The 19,863-nt window shown below is 36.0% G+C and overlaps 1 protein-coding gene across 1 annotated transcript in view; it reads left to right on the top strand.

Moving 5' to 3' along the window:
* Positions 1-19,863, top strand: part of THEMIS (thymocyte selection associated) — a 174,312-nt gene that overhangs the window by 21,783 nt on the left and 132,666 nt on the right. Inside the window, exon 2 of the mRNA XM_081251218.1 lies at positions 13,534-13,692. Coding sequence (XP_081107344.1) covers positions 13,534-13,692 — 159 coding nt within the window. The remainder of the gene's footprint in view (positions 1-13,533; positions 13,693-19,863) is intronic.

The following is a 19,863-nucleotide window of genomic DNA, read 5'->3' as shown; positions in this document are numbered from 1 at the left end:
GTCTGCGTGTGTTCCTGTATTTGCCTGAGGCTTTCTCAGTCTGACACTGGTATGAGAGGTTGCACTGCAGCACACGCATACTACACACACACACACACACACACACACACACAAACACACACATATATTTAAATTAAACCCTTTATTTTGAGATGATTGTGGACCCATGAAATTATAAGCAATAATACAGAGAAATCCCATGTATTCTTCATCCAGTTTCGCCTGGTTGTAACATCTTACAAAGCTATAGAGTACAACATCACAGCCAGGGTATTGACATTGATACAGTCAAGATACAGAGCATTTCTATCATACTGTGATTCATGTTGCCCTTTTATAGCCACATCCATTTCCCACTTCCCTCATCTCCTCCTTAACACCTTTTAACCATTATTCTATTCAGCATTTTAATAATTTTGCCATTTCAAAAGTGTTATATAAAGAGAATCATACAGTATGTAACCTTTTGGGATTGGCTTTTTCACTCAGCATAATTCTCTGGAGATTCATCCAGATTTTTGAATGAATTAATAGTTCATTCATTTTTACTGCTGAGGGGTATTTCATAGTATGAATGTACCACAATTTGTTTAACTATTCACATGTTGAAGAATATTTGGTCTGTTTCCTGTTCAGGGCTATTATGAATAAAGCTACTATAAACATTTGTAGACAAGTTTTTGTGTGAAAATAATTTTTTATTTCTCTGGGATTAATGCCCAAGAGTGAAATGCTGGTAGTTGCATGTTGTTACTTTTTTTTAGCAAACTGCCAAACTGTATTTCTGTGTGGCTGTACCATTTTACATTCTCCTCAATAATGTACAAGTAATTCAGTTTCTCTGCACCCTTGCCAGCATTTGTTGTTGTCACTATTTTTTATTTTAGCCATTTTGATAGGTATGTAGTGATTCTCATTGTGGTTTTAATTTGCGCTCAGCAATCGCTAACAATGTGCTCATTTGCCATCTGTATATCTTCCTCAATGAAATGATTGTTCATGTCTTTTGCCCATTTTCTAATTGGATTGATTTTTTTACTATTTGATTTTGAGAATTCTCTGTAAATTCTAGATATAAATTCTCTATCAGATACATGGTTTGCAAATATTTTCTCCTAATCTGTAGGTTGTCTTCTCATCATTTTCATACTGGCTTTTACAGAGAGTTCTTTTTATTATTTTGAATGTGTGTTTAACTTTGTCAAATGCTGTTTCTACATCAATTTATTTGGTCATATGCTTTTTCTTCTTTAGCCTATTGATATAGAGGATTACACTGATTGCTCTTTGAATATTGAGCCAACCTTGTATCTTTGGGATTAAGCACACTTGGTTATGTTATATAATTTTTTTATATGTTGCTGGATTCTATTAGCTAAAATTTTTTGAAGGATTTTTTTTGGTCTGTATTGATGAGGGATATTGGTCTGCAGTTTTCTTTTTTATGATGTCTGTCTGGTTTTGGTATAATGGTAGTTTTAGGTTCATAAGATAAATTGGTACATATTCTCTCTTCTGCTTTCTGGAAGAGATTGTGTAGAACTGGTGAAAATACCTCCTGATAAGTTTTATAGAATTCTTTAGTGAAACAACCAGGGGCTGGAGATTTCTTTTTTAGGACTTTGTAACTATGAATCAATTCTCTTAATAGTTATAGGACTGAACCAATTATTCATTTTATTTTAGGTGAGTTGTGGTATATTGTGGTTTTTTGAGGAACTGGTTCGTTTCACCTCAATTGTTGAATTGTAGGCTAAGTTGTTTGTAGGATTCTCTTTTTTCCTTTTTGACGTCTGGAGGGTCTGTAGTCATATTCTCTGTTTTAGTCCTCTTATTTGTAATTTGTACCTTCTCTCTTTTTCAGAATTGCTAACGGTTTGTCAACTTTATTGATCTTTTCAAGGAATCATCTTTTGCTTCATTGATTTTCTCTTTTTTTATGTTTTTCTTTCCAAGTTCTTGAGGAAGAGGCTTAGAATATTTGAGATTTTGCTCTTTTTTAATATGAGCATTTAGTAATATATATTTTCCCCTCAATACTTCCTTATCCTTATGAAAATTTGTGGTTTGAGATGTTGCAATTTTCTTTTGGTCCACAGATTATTTGGAGGTATGGTATTTAGTTTTCAAGTATTTGGAGAGTTTTTTATTATCTTTCTGTTATTTATTTTTAGTTTAATTCATTGTGGTCAAAGAATACTATGATTCAGTTCTTTACGTTTGTTGAGACTTGTTTTATGGCACAGGATATCTCAGTATATGTTCTGATGGGCACTTGAAAACAATGTGTATTTGCTGTGTTAGGTATAGTGTTCTGTAAAGGTAGATTAGATCCTGTTGTTTAAAGGTGTCCTTGTTCTTCTATATCCTTACTGATAATCTGTCTAATATTTTATCAGCTGTTGAGAGATGGATGTTGCAGTCTCCAACTATAATTGTGGATTTGTGTATTTCTCCTTTCAGTTATATCAGTTTTAGTTGGCATATTTTGAAGCTCTGTTGTTTGATATATACATATTTAAGATTGCTGTATTTTCTTGGTAGACTGACCCTTTTATCATTATGTAATATCTATCTCTGACCCTAGTAATTTTCTTCACTCCGAAGTTTACTCTATCTGATGTTAATATAGCTACTCCTGCTTTCCTTTGATAAATTTTTTTTTATTAGTTTCTGCTTTATAACAAAGTGAATCAGTCATACCTATACATCTGTTCCCACATCCCTTCCCTCTTGCATCTCCCTCCCTCCCACCCTCCCTATCCCACCCCTCTAGGCGGTCACAAAGCACGGAGCTGGTAGATAGATAGTGGGAAGCAGCTGCATAGCACAGGGAGATCAGCTCGGTCCTTTGATAAATTTTTGTGTGATATATCTCTTTCCATCCATTTTCTTTCAACCTGCCTATATTGTTATATTTGAAAGGAGTCTTCTGTAGGTAGCATATGTTTGGGTCATTTTTTTTTTAATCCACTCTACCAGTCTCTTTTTATTGATGTATTTAGATCATTTACATTTCATGTAACTATTGATATGTCAAGGCTTAAGTCTATTATATATTTAGTTTTCTGTTTGGTTTCTGTTTTTTGTTTCTCCAACAGGGGGTGAGGTGTATGGCCTCATTATTGCCATAATAATGGGGTTAGAAGCCCAGTTTCCCCTTTCAGCCTCTGTTGACACTCAAAAAGGAAGGGATCCTTCTTACTGCTGGTCAAAGTGGGAGTACTGTCTCCTCACTAGGCTTTCGCTGATACCACTCTTGATAGGAGGGATAATAGTGCTTATTACTCTTGCACACATGGCCTCCAGTTACACCTTGTGATGGAGTGGTGCCTTATTACATTGGCTAGTGGTAAAAGTCCTAATTTTTCACTGGACATCCTCTGACATCACCCCAAGGGGAGGAGAAAGTGTGCCTCAGTACTGCTCGGTAGGGTTGGAAGTCCGGGCTTCTCACTTGGTTTCCCTGACAGAAAATGGGAGTTTATTACTGTCTCACAAAGATGCAAGTCCCATCTCTCAACTCTGCCTTTTCTGACACCACCTCAGCAAAGGGTGGGTGAGTGTCTTATTATACTCATTGTGGGTGAGATTCTAACGACTCTACTCAGCCTTTCCTGGTGTAGGTGGTTGTGGAACCAAACATTTTTCTGTGGCATTTGGCTTGAGTAGAGTGATTATTGTCAAAAAGTTTTCTGTTTTACTAGGCTGTTCCTTTCATGGATTTTTGGCTAGAGAGAACAGGATTTATTGGAGATTTTTTTTGGTCTGTACCCATTGGCATTTCTAGGTTGCTAGAATCTTCAGCTTCAAGTCTGGAATACATGAGGTTAGGAAAATGTATGTCTACTTCATCTTTCCAGAAACAGAAGTCCCAGTTGAAGCCTTTTAATAAGACTTTACTATAAACTTGAGATTAATACACCTAGCACTCAATAAATACTTGTTGAATGGTTTTATAAATAAATATAATACAGATGTACTATTCATGGAACCCAAACCCAGGCCCTTTCTCCTAGTACATGCAGTTTTCGTTCATAGTAATTATCATTTTGTAATCATATGTTTGTATGATTGTTTGATTAATGCCTTTTATTTCAGTGTATTAAATATTTCGTGAAGGTTAAGGCTACATATCATTTGGTCACCATTATATCAGTAGTACTTACCATAGTTTTTCGCTTGGCACATAGAATATATTCAGTTAATTTGTTGATTATATTAATGTGGAACCACAGATACAGAGGGCTGACTGTACAGTATAAGCAGGTTTTCAACTACCTGGAAGGTAGGTGCCCCAAACCCCAGCGATGTTCAAGGGTCAACTGTATTTGTTTGGGTGGGGTAAATAGACAAGGTAACTTGCAGCCAGAGCCACCAGCCAAAGCCACTAGTTATCCCAGACCTATCTTAGTTGGTCACCTCAAGGAAGATGGATTTCAACATGTTGGCATACTTGTAACCCATTTGTGGCATACCAAGTTTCGTTGGTACAAGGTGGGAAAAAATTGACCTTTGATGTATCTTTATTCCCAGCCCGAGTCCATCTTCTCAAGTTTCTATTTTCACTTCAGTAATTTTCTCTTTCTTAGGATGACAAAGAAAATAACAATTTTTTATTCAGGGAAAACCTCATCCCTATCCATAAGAAGACATTTATTTTCATCTTAACCAAGAAAATCACACCAGTTTACAACAGTGTAACATTATACTGAATTATTCGGTCTTAAACAACATCATATGAAATAATAATAATGAAACCAATAATGGCTAATATTTACTGAACCCTAAATAGATGCCACATTCTGGGCTATGCACTTAAAAATTGATTATCTAGGGGCTTCCCTGGTGGCGCAGTGGTTGAGAGTCCACCTGCTGATGCAGGGGACACGGGTTCATGCCCCGGTCCTGGAAGATCCCACATGCCTCAGAGTGGCTGGGCCCGTGAGCCATGGCCGCTGAGCCTGCGTGTCTGGAGCCTGTGCCCCACAATGGGAGAGGCCCGCGTACTGCAAAAAAAAAAAAAAAAAAAAAAAAAAAAATTGATTATCTACTTTGATCCTCAAAGCAACTATCAGAGGTAAAATTACCACCTCATTTTAAAGACAAAGAAATTGAGGCACTATCCCCATTTTATAGAAGAAGATATTGCCTGAAGTCACACGTTTATCAAATGTAGATCCTGGTTTTGAAACTGACTCTAGAGAAGGCATTCTTATCTGTGATTTTTACCTAATTAAATGCCTAGGAATGAATGGAGAGAAGAAGTGTGTGTGTGTGTGTGTGTGTGTGTGTGTGTGTTTAACATTTGTATGTCTTAAGGGAGATAAAGTTCAACCCTGAAATTTCATCCTGCAGTCTCAATCTCAGCAACAGACCTCCTGTCTTTGGTGTTTCAAATAAAAATATACATTTTTTCTTCATAAGACAATGTAAGTTTTATAGGCACATGCAACCTAATTTAAATCCTGAAATATACATACCTTTCCCTCACCTTTTGGATCAGAGACTGTTAGCTGCCCCTCTAACTATATCTGTTCTCTCGGTCTTCTGTGGTAATAGAGCTTTCAGCTGTGAATGCAGCTGCCTGGCTAAAGATGCTGCACAGCTCTCTTGATGCTTAAAGTGGCCACTTGATTAAGTTTTGGCCAATGGGTTGTGATAGTAGTATTTGACATGTGAAATTTCTATTGCACGCCACTGAAACAAAAGGAATGTTTCCTTCTCTTTATCTCTCTTTCTCACTAGCTGAATTTCAAACATGATGGTAGGAGCTGAAGCAGCCACCTTAGAACATACCCAACAGGCACTATCAAACCTCTTCTGGAACAGTCAAGGGCATGTGTGTTTTTGAGGGGCATGATACCTTGTCACACAACTCCAAAATGCCACTGACATCCTTATAACTTGTGTTTCAGGTAGTTTTATAATGAGCAACCTATGCTGTAAGCAGTGGCCCTGAACATATTTCAATCGTTTGACACATTGATTTGTTATAAGGAGCAACTGGTGATGGCTATCTTCACACATTTTAAGGCTGCTATGTATAAGAGTTAAATAGTTGTTTTCTGTATGATTCTAAGGGTAAAACTTGTTCTAATTGTGTGTATATCCCATAAGAACACATATTACACTTAAAATGTAGAGCTTTTTAACAATTGCTCAAAAGTAGAGTGGGTCACCTTAAAATAATTGGAATTCCATCAGTGAAAGTGTTCAGATATAGTTTGGACAACCAGTTGGTAGAGATATTGTATAGACACTCAGTCATTTTAATATGTTAGTAGGATGTGATGGTATTTAAGCTCCTGACACTAAGACCTGTGATTCAAGAGATCATTAGAATTAATGGCACTTGGCTTAGAAATATAAAGTGAAATTTAAACTAATCCTACAGCTGCCATTGGGCTATATAAAGTTGCAATTATTATCAAGTTAGATGTTTTATGCCTCAATTCAGACAGCTGTCTGGAAAAAAATGATGGATTGAGGGACCCTGTATTCTTCTGCCAGATTTCTTTTACTAAGCCTTTGAGAGTAAATTAGTTCAATCTGAAGATTAAAATCTTTAAAAATAAATATCACCCAAGGGGGCTTAAAGAAAGCAAGAAAAGTCATAGTACAGGACTGGGCTGGAATAATTTATACCTGGCTTGCCATTTTCAATTGATGGATAGTCACCAGGAACTTTATGTTGAGGAGGATTATTAGGCCTCATCTGGATTCAGCTGGAAATGTGCCATGGATGATTACTGATGGGAAGGGAGAATGGTAGAATATGGTATAGATATTTGCCATCTCTCTCATGGAGAATACCTGGCAAATTAGTTAGATAGAACTCACAAAACTCATCTCTTAGGGGATTTCACCTGCTCCTGGCTTTGGTTCTTACTGTGTAGATCCAACAGTGCAAAGTGTCCAGGGTCAATTAGGTTCAAGCACTGCCTCATACAACTCAGAAGAGTATAATGTACAAATCAGAATGCCAATGTAGTAATTTGCAATTAGGACTATTACTGTCAAGTTGATTAAACTTCCTGTGTCTTTTAGTCAGGGCACTCAGGCTGCTGGTGACATTGAGATAGATGAGTTAATAATACTGACTAAAATTTTGTGTATTAGGCTATAACTTTTCTTTTTCCAGTATGTTCAAATTTTACTCTAACTCTCTAACTCCCTGAGGCTACATCCTGTTTCCCTGCACTGACTGACTGTGGTCATATTTGTACTTAACCATTTAGAGAAGTGCTTCTCAAACTATCTGTAGTGAAGGTCCAATTTATTTTCTTTTCCCAGTCCATTATGGACTGGTACTTTAATAAAATGCAATACAAATGAATTATTATAAAAATAAAATTAAAAATAGACATACAAAATTCAAGCATTTTTTAAATTATTTAAATCAATGAACATAAAATAACTTCAAAATTCATATTTCATAAGCAAAGTAGTTAATGAAGTATTCAATGCTAATGAACTTAGGGAAAATTTGTAATATAGTGAAGCTTCATTTTGTATGCATCAGATAAACACATTATAGTTCATTGGAGCCCACGTATAAACAATTCAATCAGTGCATTGATTTTATGATTTTAAATAGCTATGGAGGTCTATGATAGCTTTATTTAACATTTAGGATATAAAACATAGGCAAGTATTTATACTTAAGTATAAAAAATGTACTTGAAATCAAGTCATTCCTAAAACAATAAACCAACTCCCAATGCAACATTGTTCATATAAGAAATTATAACATTACTTACGATGTAATTTTGAGAATTAAAATCTGGGTAAAACGTGGGGAATATTTGGCCAATTGTAATGTCGGGAGATGCAGAATCACTGATTTGTTCCATCATCATAAGGAAATATTTCATAGATATGTAGGAGGGATATCCATTTCATACATCTCAAATCCGTTTGGTCTGATAGTTGTTGACACAAAGAGCTGTGATGATGACTTCTATCGTAACACCACCTTACAAATGCTCTAAGTACAGTTTTATTTAATCTATTAAATTGATTCTACCATTAAACAAACATCAGATTTTTAGCTGGTGAAGGAAACTGTTAATCTTTCTTCCTCAACCACTAAAACTTAATCATCTAAATGCCTCACATTTCACTCAGAGTAGTTGAAAAGTTGGACATTTTCTGGTTTCTGGGCTCACTGTGATTTTAACCTGCTTTATTGACTCTCAGGCTCCACCCTTTTCCACCCATTGTGGTTTTCATTGTTTCCCCATGTTCAAATTTTCTAAGACTCACCAATATTCACTATAGTTTCTAGCATATTTCTGTCTTTAAACTTGATTTCCAGGATAACACTTAAACCCTAAATTCACGTTAAAAACCTCCATATTCTCAAAAGTAAGAGAGATTATACCTTAGCTCTACTTGGTGTTGGCCATCATTTTCCTTAATACTTGGTGCCACTGTTTTGCCCTCTTTATGTTGATATTTTGGCAGAAGGGAAGAGAGCCTCTATGACCTTGAAAGATCATTTTCGATCAATATTCAGATATACCTCTCAGTGGTATACCCAGTATCTAACTGGTAGAATCCATCCCTAGTAAAGCTGCAAGCTTGCTGTTTTATGCTTATTTTTATGCAAACCACATTCAAATATCATGTTCATCTATTTTTAGATATATTCTTCATGTAGTACATGGGGATGACTTTGCCTTACAGGAGATGGAGATAGTCTTTATGGAATACTGGCCATGTAATAATAATAAAGAATAATCACAATTGTTTGTGAGGAGCAAGGATAAATCTCTACCAGCAAGCCCAGTCTATAGACACTGTCGTACAATATCAATCCTACTTTACAGAGTAAATTCCTAAACCTGTCATACAACATCAATCCTACTTTACAGAGTAAATTCCTAACTCCTCCAAACATATCTCAGATCATTTTATGAGCCTCATCCTCAAGGCCAGCAATATAAAAATGGTAAACATAGTGAAAAATGGCAAATTTAACAAGCAGAGATTCATATTGTAGAATTACCTGCCCTTAATATTCCTTGTCTAGGGAATTCACAAGGTGACCAGCTAATCTCACATATGCTTGTACATTTGTTATTAGTTATACCAAATGAAGATATAACCCATGCCAAAGCCTTGGGTTGACTATGCTTTAAACTGTTAATGGAGAAGGACTTCTACTATATTCACAATAATTTATTGTCATTTTACAGTAAAGCTAAGTTATAATTTAACATTCACTAAGGATCCACTAATTGACAAAACTGTGCAATTAGCTGTGTGTATGTGAGGAGGGATATAAATATAGTTAAGATGATGTCTCTTCTTTAGAATATCATAATAAATTCTAAAGTATACATAATATCAATGGTCAGAAAATAATACCCTAACAGCAGGCTGTGATAATGATCACATAGGGGCCATAATGGAGATACATGCAAAGTACTGTTGGAGCACAGAGCAAAGAATTCTTACTTAGGTGGGAATAAAGGAAGGCTTTCAAGAAGACAATGAATATGAGCTGAATCTTTAGGATTGGTTGAACTTTGAAAGGCTGATGATGGGATGAGTGGCTGGTATGGTGGGGGTGGGAGATGGTGGGGTGGGGAATGGAGGAAATGGGTATATGTTGAGTAAAGGGAAAAAAGTGTCTAAACAATGTAAGTTTCTTCTTCCCTGACTGCCACACATTTTCAGCTTTGTAGAGGAAAAGGAAGAAAATCTATGGAACCAATTGTTTTGGTTTCTTCCATGTGATTACAGCATTGCTTATATGGATTGTCAAATAAGGGATGGGCTCATAAAAGGATATTAATGTGTCATTTTTATGGAGCAAAGTAGCATTTCAGAAAAGGTGATTTCAGAGGCACATGACTTTCATTACAGCCTTCAGGGGCAATGTTTGATCACTGAAAACAGGCTGCTTTGTTCAGCTTTCTCTGATGTTTGGCCTTATCCTGAACACATATGCTCTGACTTGGAAAGAATCAGTCTGTAAAGATTTAATAGATTCTAGATTTGCATATTCAAAATGCATGTCTTGTGGTTAAAAATGAAATGAAAACTATTTTTATATCTATATTTACACAAACACATAGTTCAGACACGTCTCAGCAAATTTTTAAAAGGCAATTAGGCATATTATATGTGCTTGTTCTGAGATTATGAAAGTTGGCTGTTTTTTAAATTAACCATTTTATATTTTCACTGAAAAAAATGTATTTTAAGAGACACTATAATGATGATAATGATGTACAAGAACTCTTCAAGTTTCAGGGGTTTGAGATTTGCTGTATGTTCTTGTCACCTATTAGGGACATAACTTTCTAGAGTTGGGTGTCACTGACCTCTCTCTTTATTAAAATGAATTAATAGCTTTCTTGCTTAGAGAAAATTGGAAGTCACAAAGAATTAAAGATAAATGTTAAAGATTAACATTTCCATGAGGCTCTTTTCCTTACATGACTGAAAAAAGTGATTTTCTTTTTTCAAAGCGAGAGGGATGACTAGAAAGAGACCTGAGGTGTCAAAAGCCTTTTATGTGGTGACTAAAACTCACAGAATTTTCTCTTAGAATTCTCTGGCTTCTGTCCCCTGTGAATTGATATGTAATCTCACATAAACTCATCTTTTAATTTTGAATTCCAATGGAACCTTTGAAAGAAAGATGGCATTCCAAGTGAGTCAGTTTGCTATACATTACATCTGCAATTAGACATTTGTTGTGTTGAAATTAAGCCAAACAGACTTCCGCTGAAACAGGATAGGTCCAATTACGTTGTATTTCGTGTGACACAGAAAAATCTTACCATGTCACTTTGCTGCTTAAAATCCTTCCGTTTCCCTGTCCTTACTTACAACATCCTCCATCTCAATGACGCTGAGTGCTTCCTCTACCTGACATGTCCTTCTCTCTCTTGGTGAGTTTTGCAACAATCTCAGAACAGAGATTATTTCAGTTATACATTTGTTGTCTAGACCAGTGCTTTCCAAACCTTAATGTACTTACGAATCATCTGGGGGTCTTTTTAAAAATGCAGGCTCTGATTAAGCAGGTCTAGGGTCTGGCTAAGATCCTAACAAGCTCCCAGGTGATGCAGCAGGACACACTTTGGATAGCAAGCGCCTAGAAACATATGACCTCTCATTAAATTGGCATTAGTTCCTGGACATTGATAACTGAAAATGTAAATTCTCTGACTCTGAGGTTGCTTCAGACTTTGATTGGCTTTTTTGTTTATTGGTAATTTTATAAAGACACTGCACGATCCGGATTCCCTCTACTTCTTCAGTCTCCTTTCGTACCAGTTCCCATTTCTTACTTTATATTTGAGAAATAACAAATTATGTGAAGTTTCCAGAATGTATCAGACTCTTGCGCATCTCACTGCCTTTTCAAATACTATATCCTCTGCCTGTCCTAACATTTTGTGATGCTTCCTTTAAAACTCAGCTCGGCTGTCATCTCCTCCACAGATCTTTCCCTAATCTCTTTCCCATATAATTGCTTAATTAAATGCCTCCAATTTACTCCCACAATGCCCTGTATTTTCTATATTATAACTTTCTCATAATCTGCTTCAATTGTCTGCTTACTTGCCTGTTCCCTTCAAAACAGTGCTTCTATGGGGAAGGCATATGCATTTTGTATTACTGCCAATTGCGATGTCTGACACATAGTAGGTATTCATTAAAGTTTGCTGAATGAATGAGGAAGGGAGGTTGATGTGTTGGTAGTTATGCAATAATATAATGCAATATTTTTTTTCATGAAGCTTAAAATTGAATTGGGAGTAACAGAAACTAAAGTCATAAAAGGTTAAGTACAGGATGAGATAATACTGTAGAAGTAAAATGTTACTATGTGATTAATTTCCGGAAGAGGATCATAGAAAATAATTATTCTGAGTTCACTGGAAGAAAATGTCACTGTGGATTTATTATTATTTTTTAATATACCAGTTTTTTCCATGAGGGATTTGAGATGGCTGACAACACAATGTATTGGAGTTAATAAAAAGTATGAACGCATGTGTAGTTAAGGCAATAGTATGAGAAAAGGAGGGAGTTTAGAAGTATACAAGGAGCTCATATACTAGCATGTCTGCAAAAATGATCCTCATTAAATAATAGACAGTAAGGTTGGTGTGCAAATTTTCATTTCCACTCTGCCTGGGAGGCTGACTTCTGTGGAGTCAGCAGCTCCATTGTCCTCTGGCATCTGGCTGAACTGGGGCAATGGGGTGCCCTGTTAGATGATCCAATGGAGGAAAAAGAGTGAGATCAGGACATTTATGTTCTTGTGTTGCCAAGAACTGTCTGTGCCTGTGTGTAAATTGTCCCTTTGTTAAAATCTCCTTAAATTGTTTTAATTTGAGTGTGCCCCCTGCTCTCTGTAGAGACTCTGATAAAACCACAGTGTTGTTTAAAGCTAGATTGAATGCTGGGCTTAATAACTTTTATGATAACCATTAATGCTATAAAAATGTTTCAGGTACTTGCTACATATCAGGCAAGATTCTATGAAGAGGTGTTTCAACAGAAGAATTCAGAAAACCAACCAATAAACCTAAAATCTTGTGCTCATATTATTTATATGTTAGTGTGGTAAAGAGGGTATAAATCATATTGGAAGCAAGGAAAAATTGATATGTTTCAAACCCCACAGTTCTGCAATGTTTATTTACATCAACCTCTAGTTTACTGCTTTATTGTAAAGCGATAATATCCCAGAGATGTGGTTTTGGGGTTGTTTCCTTTTTACCGGGGCTAGATTACCCAGAACTTTTGCTTCTCCTCTTTCCTGTTGCTAATCTTTCGGTTATTTCACTGCTCAGTGTTCCTCCATCAGGAGATATAAAAGGGAAATAAATGGATGAAAAATTAAGCTTTGACATCTATGATAAAAGGTTTGTTAGGAAGGAGACTGAAATCTTGAACTAAAATGAAGCTTTTCAGTTTATCTGGGTTTGTCTGCCCCCTATTGCCATAAAGATGTTGAGAGTTGTTTCCAGCTTGTCAAAAACAAGAGATAAAATGGACAAAATGTTATATTCATAATGATGAAGAGAACTAGGTCTTATAAATAGATATGGTGCTCTTAATATGAAGCCCTGGTGTACAAATGCTCTGTCTTTGGATGTTAGATTGTATTACAACCTTGTTTGCAGCACTTACTCAGATCATTGTTGACTCATGTGAATTTAATTCTATGACCTAGCCAAAATAAGATCATAAATCCAGCAGGGGAAGACATGGTTGTAGCTTGACCTTGGAAAGATGAGCTAAAGGTGCTGAGGACCATAAATTCAGTTTACAATAATAACAAAAATAAGATTGTTTACACTTTGCCCAGTGGATGAAGTGAAAATCTAATATTTTTCCTGGTACATGCTGTATATTTTGCCAAGCTTGATTAAATTCCTGTTTAGCAGGTATCTGAGAGGAACTGAATAAAAACACTTCATATGAGACTTTTGACTCCTACTTTGTTCTTCATTATTGAATTCTTCTTTTAAAAGCTGTTTTTCTTTTATTTTTCAGGTTCTATTTATGAAATGTTTGGAAATGAATGCTGTTTGTCAACAGGAGAAGTGATTAAAATTACTGGCCTCAAAATTAAGAAGATCATAGCTGAAATTTGTGAGCACATTGAAGGTTGTGAGTCTCCACAACCATTTGAACTGCCTATGAATTTTCCAGGTACAGTATTTTACAAACATTTCTCATTTGTAAAACTGTATTCTTAAATGTTATATACGTCTCTACAACTGAAAACAATGAAAAAGTGGTAGTTTTTGTTTTTTTTTACTCTAGGGCAGTGGGTGAAAAAATTGGGATTCTTATAGTTTCGTGATTTTAGGGACTAATAGAAAGCAAATATTTTCTCCCCTTTTCAGTAAACATTGTTTACTTAGGACTTAATATTTTCTGATAACAAATATTTAGTGAGTTTAACTATATGCACCATTAGTTGTGCCAGATAGTGGGAATGAAGAAATTAAAGATATATTTTCATAAGTTATGTAGAACTAATTAATATTTCCTAAACATATTTACCCTCTTTATTCCTAGCTCCCTGGATCACTGCTAAACTTCACTGTCTGGCCTTACTGACAAGTTTGGCTGCTCTTCTTTAACTAGTTAACCTTCAAAAATTAGGTCAGATATCAGGTCTCCTAGAAAACTTTTGCTGACTCTATAATCTAATCTAGATATCTCTATGTTCCTGTAGTATCTTGGGCACCGTAGCATGCACCTTATTGGGTAGTAATTAATGATTTTCTTATTTGTCTTATTCTTTAGACCAGGGTTGGCAGACTTTTTCTGTAAAGGACCAGATAGTAAATATTTTAGACTTTGCCTGCCAAATGGTCTCCATAACAACTACTCCACTCTGATGTTGTAACATGAAAGAAGCTACAGATAAACCAATATAAACCAATTGGTTTATAAACCAATGAGCACTACATAAACCAATGAGCACAGGTGTGGTTCAATAAAAATTTATTTACAAAAACAGGTGGCCAACAGAATTTGGCCTGTGAACTATAGTTTGCTGAACTCTGCTTGAGACTAAAACTCTTTGACAGATGAAATATGACATATGTGGCTTTATTTCTATGAACAAGCACATTTTCTGGCACAGGGAATGTGCTCAATAATTTCCTGTTGGTTGAATAATTGTCTATCAATGAATGATTAGTGAAAGAGAACAATCTAGTAAGCTGTTACAAAGTAATTAGTTTATGGTATAACTGAAGTATGCATGGGTTCTGTGAGAGTCTTGATAAGATGGATCTAACTCCAGTTGGTTATGCTTCAGAACATGGATTTTGGAATCATTATATTTGAATCCCAACTCTGTCACTTCTTAGTTAGGTAACCTTGCCAAATTATTTACCCTCTTCTCATGTAAAATGGGAATAATAATACTATCTCTTAGTGTTGTTGGGAGGATTAAATATTGAAATATATTTAGATTGGTTAGAGTGATACTTGTCATATAACAAGGGCTATAAAAAAGTGTCAGCTTATATTACCATTATTAACATTATTATCATCATTGGTGGAGTCAGGGAAAGCTTTTCAGAGAATGTTATTCTTGAGCTGAGGTTTGGAAAATTAAAATAAATTAACTGTATGAGGAGAGGATTATTCCAAGTGCTCCAATATTTTATCCCTTTCAACTGAAATCTTATTCCTTGTTTAATTCTAATTACTCCTCATTACCCCATCCTATATAGCAATAGACTCCCAGTTAGATTTTAAACTCAAAGAATCCAATATGTTTTTTTTTTTTTAATTAATTAATTTATTTTTGCTGTGTTGGGTCTTCGCTTCTGTGCGAGGGCTTTCTCTAGTTGTGGCAAGTGGGGACCACTCTTCATCGCGGTGCGCGGGCCTCTCACTGTCGCGGCCTCTCTTGTTGCGGAGCACAAGCTCCAGACGCGCAGGCTCAGTAGTTGTGGCTCACGGGCCTAGTTGCTCCGCGGCATGTGGGATCCTCCCAGACCAGGGCTCGAACCCGTGTCCCCTGCATTGGCAGGCAGATTCTCAACCACTGCGCCACCAGGGAAGCCCTCCAATATGTTTTTAAACCATCCTTCCTTATTTGTGAATTTTCCATTTCTTGGGGGGTAATGATTTCTAATTTTATTTTATTGTGGTCAGAAGACATACTTTGTCTTTTGAGACTAGTTTTATGGCTTAACATATGGCCTATCCTGGAGAATGCTCTGTGTTCACTTGAGAAGAATATATATTCTGCTGTTGCAGCATAGAGTGTTCTACAGATGTCTGTTGGTTTATAGGATTGTTCAAGTATTCTATGTCCTTGTGGATCTTTTGTCTAGTTCTGTCCCTTTTAGAAAGTGGAGTATTGAGGTTTCCAACTGTTACTGTTGAATTGTCTGTTTTTCTTTTCAATTCTGTCAGCTCTAGCTTCATGTATTTGGGGACTCTGATGTAAGGTTTATATGTGTTTATAATTGTTACCTTTTTTGGTGGAGTTTCCCTTTTATCATTATATAATATTCTAAACAATTTTAGTTTTAAAATCTATTTTTTTCTAATATTACTGTAGTCACTCCAGTTCTCTTTTGGTTACTATGTTCATGGTCTACCTTCTTCTATTCTTTTACTTTCAAATAACTTGTGTCTTTGAATCTGAAGTATGAATCTACAAGTAAGTCTCTTGTAGACAGTATATAGTTGGATGGACTTTTTTTAAAAAATCCATTCTGCCAACCTCTGCCTTTTAATTATTTAATCCATTTATATTTAGTGTAATTATTGATAGTGTAAGATTTACATCTTCCATTTTGCTATTTGTTTTCCATATGTCTTAGGTCTTTTGTGTTTCTCTATTTGTCCATTTTTGCCTTCTTTTGTGTTAAATAGATATTTTCCAGTGTACAATTTTATTTCCATTTTTAAAAAAAATCTTTATTTTTTAGAGCTGTTTTAGGTTCGTTAGCAAATTTGAGCAGAAGGTACAGAGACTTCCCATATACTACACTACCTGTCTCAAATTTGCACAGCTTCCTCAATATCAAAATACCACTGTCTTTTCATGGTGTGTAACTTATCTTTTTAGCACTGAATAATAGTTCATTGTCTGTATATACCACCGTTCATTTTGCTACTCACCTATTGAAGAACAACTTGGTTGCTTTCAGGTTTTGGCAATTATGAATAAAACTCCTATAAACATTTATGTGCAGGTTTTTGTGTGAATATTAATTTTCAACTGATTTGTGTAAATACCAAGGAACATGATTGCTGGACCATATGGTAAGGATATGTTTAGTTTAAAGAAACTGCCAAACTGTCTTCCAAAATGGCTGCATCATTTTGCATTCCTACTAGCAATGAATGAGAATTCCTGGTGCTTTGCATCTTCATCAGCATTTTATGCTGTCAGTGTTTTGGATTTTGGCTCTTCTAATATGCATACAATTATGCTATCTTATTATTGTTTTAATTTTCAATTCCTTAATGACGTATAATGTTGAATATATTTTCATACGGTTATTTGCCATGCCACGTTCTTTGATGAGGCATCTGTTCATGTCTTTTGCCCACTTTCTAATCAGGTTATTTGTTTTATTATTGTTGGCTTTTAAGAGATCTTTGTGTATTCGGGATACAAGTCCTTTACCAGGTATGTCCTTTGCAAATATTTTGCAAATATTTTCTCTCAGACTGTGGCTTGTCTTCTCATTCTCTTGACAATATTATTCACTGAGCAATTTTTTAAAAATGAAATCCAGCTTATCAATTATTTTTCTCTCTTTTTTTTTTTTTGCGGTACGCGGGCCTCTCACTGTTGTGGCCTCTCCCGGTGCGGAGCACAGGCTCTGGACGTGCAGGCTCAGTGGCCATGGCTCACGGGCCCAGCCGCTCCACGGCATGTGGGATCTTCCCAGACTGGGGCACGAGCCCGTGTCCCCTGCATCGGCAGGTGGACTCTCAACCACTGCGCCACCAGCTATTTTTCTCATAGATTTTGCCTGTGGTGTCATGTCTAAAAATTCATCATCAAACCTAAGCTCATCTAGATTTTCTGCTACATTATCTTTTAAGAGTTTTATAGTTTTGCATTTTACACTTAACTCTGTGATCTATTCTGAGTTGATTTGTGTGAAGGGTATTAGACTCTCAACCACTGCGCCACCAGGGAAGCCCTTACTGCGATTTTGACTGGCATTGCATTAAAGCTATAGGTGCAGCTGTGAAGAACTGACATCTAAACAATATTATATATTCCTATTCATGAAGATAGAATATATCTCCATTTATTTAGTTCTTTTATTTCTTTCATCAGAGTTTTGTAGTCTTCCTCATATAGATCTTGTACATATTTTGTCAGATTTATACCTATTTCATTGTTTTGGTGCTAATGTAAATGGTTTTGTGCCTTTAATTTCAAATTCCACTTGTTCATTGCTAGTATAATAAAAGTGATTGACTTTTGTATATTAACGTTATATCTTGAAACCTTGCTATACTTATTAGTTTTAGGAGATTTTATTGATTCTTTCAGATTATAATTGAATACATTGTTGATATTATTATTATGAGCAAACAAAATTTGTAAGATTAACTAAGAATAAGAAAATAAAAGTTTTTACTTTATCCTCACTCGTTCCTTTTCTGCTGCTTTTCCTTTATGTAATTCCAAGTTTCTGACATACAATTTTTCATCTCTCTGAAGAACTTTTTTTAACGTTTCTTGCAAAGCAGGTCTATTAGAACAAATTCCCTCAGTCGTTGTTTGTCTGAGAAAGTCTTCAATTCTCCTTCACTTTTAAAGGATATTAGGATTCAGATTTCTTGGTTGGTGGAGTTTTTTTTCCTCAATGCTTTAAATATTTCACCCTCCTCTCTTCTTGCTTCCATGGTTTCTGAGGAGTAGTTAAATGCAATTCTTACCTCTGTTCTTCTACAGGTATGATAGGTAAGATTGTTCCTCTGACCTTTTTCAAGATTTTTTCATTATTTTTGATTTTCTGCAGTTTGAATATGATGTTCTTATGAAGTTTTTCTTTAGAATCCTGTTTAGTGTTCTCTGAGCTTCCTGGATCTGTGGTTTGGTGTCTGACATTAATTTGGGGGAAATTATCAATCATTATTTCTTCAATTATTTATTCTGTTTTTTTAAAAATAAATGTATGTATTTATGTATGTATTTATTTATTTATTTATGGCTGCATTGGGTCTTCGTTGCTGCATGCAGGCTTTCTCTAGTTGTGGAGAACAGGGGCTACTCTTTGTTGCGGTGCTGGCTTCTCATTTCGGTGGCTTCTCTTGTTGTGGAGCATGGACTTTAGGCACGTGGGCTTCAGTAGTTGTGGCACATGGGCTCGGTAGTTGTGGCTCACGGGCTCTAGAGTGCAGGCTCAGTAGTTGTGGCACACAGGCTTAGTTGCTTTGCAGCATGGGGAATCTTCCTGGACCAGGGCTCGCACCCATATCACCTGCATTGGCAGGCATATTATTAGTGCCACCAGGGAAGCCCATTGCTTCTGTTCTTACTTCTCTTTCTTTTCCTTCTGATATTTCTATTATGCATATACACCTTTTGCTGTTGTCATACAGTACTTGGATATTCTGTTCTGGGTCTTTGTTTTATATTTTTTTCCTCACTGCTTTTCTGTTTTAGAAAGTTCTATTGATATATCCTCAGGCTCAGAGATTCTTTCCTCAGCTATGTCCAGTCTACTAATGAGCCCATCAAAGGCATGCTTCATTTCCATTACAGTGTTTTTGATCTCTAGCACTTCATTTTGATTTTCTCTTATGCTTCTGTCTCTCTGCTTACGTTGCCCACCAGTTGTACTTTATCCACTAGAAACCTTAGCGTATTAATCATAATTGTTTTAAATTCCTGGTCTGATTGTTCCAACATTGCTGCCATATCTGTGTCTGATTCTATGCTTGATTTGTCTCTTCAATTGTCTTTTTTTGCTTTTTTTAGTATGCCTTGTACTTTTTTTCATGATGGTTAGGCATCATGTACTGGTTAAAAGGAGCTGTAGTGAATAGGCCTTTAGTAATGTGGCAGTAAGGTGTGGCAGGAGCGGAAACATTCTCTGGTCCTATGATTGTTATCATATTTTTGTGAGCTTGTGCCTCTGAATTGTGAACTTCACGAATGCTTCTCAGTCCCATTCTCTGCATCTTTAGGTGGGACGGATGGCTGGAGTGGGTTGGAGTTGGGTATTTCCCTTCTCCCCTGTGGAAGACCAGAGCAGGCTAAAGCTGGGTATTTCCCTTTCCCCAAGTGGAAAGGTGAGAGTGGGCTTTTGTTGCATATTTTCCCTAAGTGGAAGGCTAGGGTAGGTGTTAGTTGCATATTTTCATCCCTCT

Source organism: Mesoplodon bidens (genome assembly GCF_964165515.1).
Source record: "Mesoplodon bidens genome assembly, chromosome: 12".
NCBI classification, from domain to species: Eukaryota; Metazoa; Chordata; class Mammalia; order Artiodactyla; family Ziphiidae; genus Mesoplodon; species Mesoplodon bidens.
The sequence above is the reverse complement of the archived record's forward strand: the minus strand, read 5'-3'. Positions and strand labels throughout refer to the sequence as shown.